Source organism: Zerene cesonia, chromosome 19 (genome assembly GCF_012273895.1).
Source record: "Zerene cesonia ecotype Mississippi chromosome 19, Zerene_cesonia_1.1, whole genome shotgun sequence".
NCBI classification, from domain to species: Eukaryota; Metazoa; Arthropoda; class Insecta; order Lepidoptera; family Pieridae; genus Zerene; species Zerene cesonia.
The window spans coordinates 1,528,653-1,535,521 of record NC_052120.1 but is presented as its reverse complement, the minus strand read 5'-3'; the positions used below and the strand labels follow the sequence as shown (position 1 = coordinate 1,535,521).

The 6,869-nt window shown below is 31.2% G+C and overlaps 2 protein-coding genes across 2 annotated transcripts in view; one reads left to right on the top strand and one right to left on the bottom strand.

Annotated features, from left to right (window-relative positions):
- LOC119834282 (remodeling and spacing factor 1) overlaps positions 1-5,193 on the bottom strand; it is a 17,363-nt gene extending 12,170 nt beyond the window's left edge. Inside the window, exons 1-8 of the mRNA XM_038358618.1 lie at positions 4,826-5,193; positions 4,560-4,747; positions 4,076-4,272; positions 3,485-3,614; positions 1,526-3,198; positions 1,371-1,441; positions 828-1,027; positions 220-376 (exon numbers count right to left, since the gene is read on the bottom strand). Of these exons, the coding sequence (XP_038214546.1) occupies positions 220-376; positions 828-1,027; positions 1,371-1,441; positions 1,526-3,198; positions 3,485-3,614; positions 4,076-4,272; positions 4,560-4,747; positions 4,826-4,970 (2,761 nt within the window). The 5' untranslated portion in view covers positions 4,971-5,193. The remainder of the gene's footprint in view (positions 1-219; positions 377-827; positions 1,028-1,370; positions 1,442-1,525; positions 3,199-3,484; positions 3,615-4,075; positions 4,273-4,559; positions 4,748-4,825) is intronic.
- Positions 5,194-5,496: 303 nt separating this feature from the next.
- The window catches only part of LOC119834178 (uncharacterized protein CG5902), a 7,793-nt gene continuing 6,420 nt past the window's right edge, over positions 5,497-6,869 (top strand). The window contains exons 1-2 of the mRNA XM_038358485.1: positions 5,497-5,828; positions 6,368-6,453. Coding sequence (XP_038214413.1) covers positions 5,635-5,828; positions 6,368-6,453 — 280 coding nt within the window. The 5' untranslated portion in view covers positions 5,497-5,634. The remainder of the gene's footprint in view (positions 5,829-6,367; positions 6,454-6,869) is intronic.

Genomic DNA, 6,869 nt, shown 5'->3' with positions numbered 1-6,869 from the left:
TATAACATGCCCCGAGTCTATGCATGTATAAGTTTACATGTTTCTTTTATAAATTTCCTTTTTTGGAGCATGTGCTTGCTCTAGACCCCCTATAAAGCACCGCGGGGACTTCCAACTTAAATCCACTGATCCATGTTACACGGATATAAGTAGCGGGTTCGATGGCTGTCCGCACAGTATCCCCCCCCAGTGAGAGGTCACTCAGAGCAGCACACTCACGGTCGGGCTCCTCGTGCTCGAACAGCGGCTCCGAGTCGGTGTCGTTCTCGGGCGGCGTGGAGTCGGAGGCGCGCCACCTGCGCACGCGCCGCCGCCCGCGCGCGCGCGACCCCTCCGAGCTGCTGCCGCTCGCCCGCCACTCCTCCTCGTCCTTGTTCTGATACAGGGAACGCACACGTAAATTCAATAAAAAAAAACTTTAACTCAAACCGTGTATCCGTTTGAGAGCTATGATACCACAGACAGATATGTTTGAAAAGTTTTTTTGAAATAGATTCAGTAGATTATGGTAAACGATGATTGAAAAAAGATATTTGATACAGATAAATAATTAGTATACGAGATACATAAATTAATTTTAATGTTGCAAAAAAAAAGGTAAATCCCAAAATACAAAAATAATAATATGGAAATCTATGGTAAACAAACTCTCGACAATATATTGCTTTCTGTTGAGCTGTAAAAACATTTTTCTTCATCAAAAAGCTAATTATCATTGCTAGTTAAGAAAAATAAACCAATTATTTTATTATTAATACAATTTTATCTATAGAAAAATTTTACTTCCAACATTTTGAAATACAAAACAAATATGTAAGTAATCTAACCTTCTTCTTATGTATCATTTTGAGCTCCCTCAAAGCGACCTCTTCCAAATGGCGCCGGTCAGCTTCCTCCTTGATCTTCATCTGTGCAATCCGTCGCGACTGTCTCACTGGCGTTAACTCATCGTCGACCTTATCAGATTTCGGCTTCTGCTTATCATTGCGGACTTTCTTTTTCAGTTTCTTCACTGTTTTCTTACCAGCTGAAATTTTTTTTTATTTAAATATGTCACATGTATAAGATATTTAACTTCTCCTGACAGATTAAAAAAATAATTACACCATAATTCATTGAAAACATTCATTCCATTCCCTTACAGCAAAAGCTTGTAATTTTATTATTAGGTTAAGTAAAATTATCTATGTATCCTTATAGATACATTTTTTTATAATTAGTTTTTGACATGAATAAGAAAGTATTTCTTGAAAAAAATGTCTAAGTCTTATGTAACTTATCTATATTAAAGTGTATACTAGCCATATAATGCACTAACCATTACAAATTGACATTAATTTTAATATCATACAACAAATTGTTCAAAATACCTAAACTGTAGAGAGTCTCCTCCTCAGATTCACTAGAACTTTTTGCCATTAGCTTAGCTTCTACTTTTTTCCTGAAAGTATGTATAAAAAACAATATAATGCAATGTAATAGCAAAGTATCAATATAAAAAGCAATAACAGTAAAAAAATATTACCTAGTTGAGGTTATTATTTTCTTAGGTTTAATTTTTAATCTTTTCCCACTATTTAGAGGTTCATCTTCATCGCTTTCACTCTGAGATTCAGATTTATTTTTATCACTTAATGTCGCATTTAATAGCGATCTCTTTAACGCCTTACTCCTTTTCTTAACATCATTAACCTTATCATTATTTTTATTAGAATCATTTTTCACTTTCTGAAGGAACTTTTTAGACTTCAATTTACCTTTTTTAGCTTTAATTTTTTTCCTATGTGATATCGAATCATAATTTTCATCTACATTTAAATCTTTATTTTCAATATTATCATTACTAACATCGTTTTTATTGTCTAAAGTATCAGTTTCTTTGGAATGTGATACATTATCTAGGTCTGGTGTGGGTTCTAAGCGTATTTTTTTCGAAGGCAAGGGCTCATCTCCTTTTTGATCACCTTCTGTGGTTTTATCCTTTTCATTTTCAGTGTTATATTCGACTTCATCTTGATCTGATGAAAGACTGCTCTTCCTCTTCTCAATAATACTTGTTTTACCATTTCGAACGTTTTCACTTTCAGAGACTGAACTCAATTTTTCCTTCTGCTTAACACCTTTTCTTAAGACATGTTTCTTTTTCACTTTCCCTTTGACCTTCTTTTTTGTAGTTTTATTTACACTATCCTCTACAGCACTATTTTCATTAACACTACTTTCTCTTTTATCAGTATCATTACTTACTACATTTGATTCCGACTGAACCATTTGTGTGTTTTCTGGTTCCCTTATACAATGTTTTTTTGAATCTGAATTAAGTATTTCTGCATTATCTGCCGACTGCTTTTTTAGTGTTCTCTTATTTACAGATTTTAATTTCACACCTTTTTTACTCTTACTAGAATCTGACACATCATTATGTTCACCATTGCACTCTTGGGGTGGGTTTTCTTCATCAGATTTTTCTTTTTCTTCTTCATGAGGTTTTTCATCAACCTCAAGATTACCCGTGTCGTTTTCGTAGCCCCAACCATCACCATATATGAACATGACTGGTTCACTGATTTCTTCACCGAAAAAATATGAGCTTTCACAATCCGCCCCAGAGCCTTCTCCAGTTACAATCATCACAGGCTCTTCAATAGCTTCACTGACAGTGTCATTTTGACAATCTTCTTTTTCTATTAGCTGATCTTCTTTTTCTAATAATTGTTCTCCTTTTTCCAATGATTGCTCTTCTTTTGCCAACGGTTGATCTTCTTTTTCTAATGATCGATCTTCTTTTTCCAATTGTTGATCTTCCTTTTCTAGTGATTGGTCTTCTTTAGTAGACCCATTCATTTCCTCACTTTCTGCAATTGGAGAAGGTAATTTGGTTTCAGTAATTTCATCTAATTTTGTTTCATTTATGTCTTCTTCTGGATTGTCACTTTCAGGTTTACTTTCACTAGTTTCAATGTCTTTTTCCATTTCCTTAGATTCTACATCTTTATCCTCACTATTTATAGTATTTACACAACTTTCTGTACCATCTCTATTTAAATCTTCTGTGCTATTTTCTGCTTCTATTAAATCCTTATTAATATTAGATTCTTTTTGTTTTTCATTTTGATTGTCGCTTTCATGTTCAGATTCAGATTCTGGGCTCAAAAATTCCTCTTCATTTTCTTCTTCATCTTTTTCACTTTTTGTTACCTGAAAAAGATATGTTATTTCTATTTATGATAAGGAATATTTTTTGTAAAATCTCAGTAACATGTGGACTATATAAGTCCAACCAAGGCATTATATATTTTATTTGACGGCATCTATAATTGTTTGCTATTTTAAGTAGATTTAAAAAATATACCCATATATAATTAATTATACAACGTAATATTACTTGCAACAGAAAAATTCTTTACACAATCATTTTAATACTATGATATGTTTAGAGTATTACAAAATACTAATGTAACTGTTGAAAAACTATAGCTCTCACCTCATTCTTTTGCTGTACGTCATTTCCACTAGAGTCTTCACTATTTACATTGTTCATGTGTGCAACAGAAGGAGATATCTCCTCGCCGCTCTTTAATTGTGCAATGACCTTCACTAATTCCTCTCTATTCCTGTATAACCACATTTATATAATACAATAAATAATTTTAACTGTATGTTGTATACTACATATACCAATTTTAATAGTAAATTATTAAAAATTAAATCATCCAAGCAATGATAATTAAATAATGGTACATTAACATAAAAAAACAAGAACTAGTCATCATGAATCATCATTTAAGGAGTGGTATAGATAATGCAACTAAAAGCAAACACATAACCAAAAATTGGTATTCTTAGCCTATTTAGTTTGAATATTAAATATTTGATCATGGAGCTAGTGAAAAAGAGCAAAATCAATCACTAAAGATAAAAGCAAAACTAAACAATTACTTTTATCAGATAACACAGAAACCAAAATATATAATCTATTTGAGAGCACAAAGGCACAGAAACAAAACTTAAACTTACGAGATGATTTTGTTTATTAGGAGATTAATAAATTATATCCATCCCATCACAACATTACCTTGCTATCAATTGCCATGTCTCCTCATCCTGGTCTTCTTTGTACAGGCACAAATTGGCCTCATGGTCTACTTGCAGCCAGTACACACACCCATTCTTATCTCTCCCTATTGGATCCAACCTAAGATCCTTGCAGGATATATTGTTAACTGCATTCTTAAACTTTGGGTGACATGTAAACTGATATTCCAGGAGAATCTGGAATTTTTTTTACATTATAAAAGGACTGACATGAACTGCTTAAGACATATGGTTTATGTATTCATTGATTCATACAAATTTAAACATCATTTGAAATTAAATAAAAAAGAACTTAATCCAGCCATAAAAGTTTCTCATAAGAAAAACTGACTGAAGAAAGTTTACATCATACCCCATAATTTCTGCTATTCATTTATACAACTAAAAATTTTCACTTTTTCATTACTTAATTTACCATGTAATATCAGCACTGAGAAAAAACTACAAGAAAACGTTTCACTCACTTTCAATACTTTCAATTTAACTTGAGTACTAGCTTTCTTGTAAGAAAACCTTTCGATTTCCCAAGCCTCTTGATGGTGGGCCTGCTGGTGGCAGAACTTGATTAAACCCTTCTCCCATCTATTACTTTGAACAGTTTTAAGTGCTCGACGTAACAATCTCAAATGCAACTCCTTTAATGGCTCCAACACTAAAAGAACAAAACACTCCCATCATGTTTGATAAGTTTGTTTATACTTTTCACTACGAATGGACGATGTTACCTTACCTTCCTGTGTATTCTCTATTAGTTCTTGTAATTTTGATATCGTAGGTACTTGCAAACTATACAGTTTTCCGAAAACTTTTAAAAACGAATAGATAACAGCGAAATTAGGATCATTCGTACATGAAATTTCTCCATCAGACGCCATCGTCGTCACTTATTGTACCTTTTTACTTATCATCGCTTATTGATATTCACTACCGGTATATATTTTTTTCTCTTAAAACTAGTGGAGTAATATAAAACATGTACATGATTCACGAAAATATCATTATTCTTCCATCACTGAAAGCTTCTATTCTCTTCCAAAATAATAAAATAAAACTCGATGACAGCCATCGCATCATAGACAACATTGGTTAATTTATTAAATTCTACATGACAACAAAGTACAGATATGAGTGTAATCTATGAAAATTTAAAACATAGACAAAATGCCACTTGCAATTTAATTTACCAGCTCATATAGATAATACATCTAAATCTCGGTGAAAATCTGAATTTGAGTAATTTTTGTGAAATAAAAATAACGGCGAATTAAAAAAAGAATGTTTGGGATATTGGGGAAAATATTCGGTCGACTTAGTAATTAGGTACCTAGATTTGTAAAAAAAAAAAAATAATGTATTTAAGGCAACATCAGGATAAAAAGTTTTTATGAAATTTAACAAAATATAGCAACTCAACACGCGGACTGTCACGATAGCAGGAAGCCCTATTCAAGAGCGTGTGTGTGTTGATTTCGTTTACTTTGTGAAATTGAGTGGCTGCTTTATTTCATAATTTTACCATTAAATTTGATACCAACCAACATGTCTTCAGTATGTTGTGGAACTAAAAAACAAAAACTTAACAATTCTTATAGCAATCATGTTGATCGACCATTGAATGGTTACAAAGAATCTGTAGCAATTCCTGATATGTGTTACTTTTGTTTCGATGTTTTGTATTGTCAGCTGCACAGTATGGACCCTCCACAAACGCCAAATTTTACAAATGAAGCATAGTAAGTATTTAATTCAAAATTGTACATAACTATTACTATGTTTCTTCAATGCTAAGCAGGCATCTGATCATCTTTTGTCTTGGTAGGTGGTTGACCTGCAGAACTCATATAAGTATGCATAATGTAATGCTCTTTGTTTAAAGCTTTACAGCTAACCCTATATATATCCAGATATGGTTACAAGTGATTAACCTTTTTATTTGAATAAGATTTTTTTGCATTAAAAATATGTTGAGCTAGTAGTTTCAGCTTTATTTAAATAATGAAAACAATAATATTTTTTTATACATATATACTTACATGTATGGTATTTAATCTTATATATAAGAAAAATTGTAAATAACATATAAGATATATATTAAAGTAATTTTAAATAATTTATAATTTTTTCGTTTATCTTGAAATGCCATTGTTCTATTGCAAAACACAAGTAGTTTATTTTATAAAGTTGTGATAATGATATTGTTGATTATCATCCTACTATAGGTATGTGTAGAAAAATGATTATGTCTTGTTATATATGAAAATTTTGTTTTCAGTCCCCTTTTTGTGACATGGAAGATTGGTAAAGAGCATCGTCTTAGAGGTTGCATAGGGACTTTCAATGCTATGCACTTACATTCAGGTATAAAACATTGTCTATGAAATAATCTAGTTAAAAACATCAATTCTCCAAAAGATTACTGTTTTATATATTTATCTATGTATTATATACTTAAATTATATTTTATCTGTGATACTAAAATTACTATTGTATATAATATATTATTTAATCATTTAAATATGTATAATACTAAAAAAAGTTAATAACCAAATGATACATGTAAAGCATTACAATTATAATATGCTTAGACTTGTGTGTGTCAAGTAGGATATACAAATGGTATAAAATTATTTACTGGAATATAAACCTTAATAGAATATATTTGTGGTTAATCAACCAAACAATTCCTATGACAAAGGATATATTATTATTGACCTAACTGTTGCTCTGAGCCAATCTTCTTTCAGAGTAATCTTATCTAGATAAATTATGTCTAC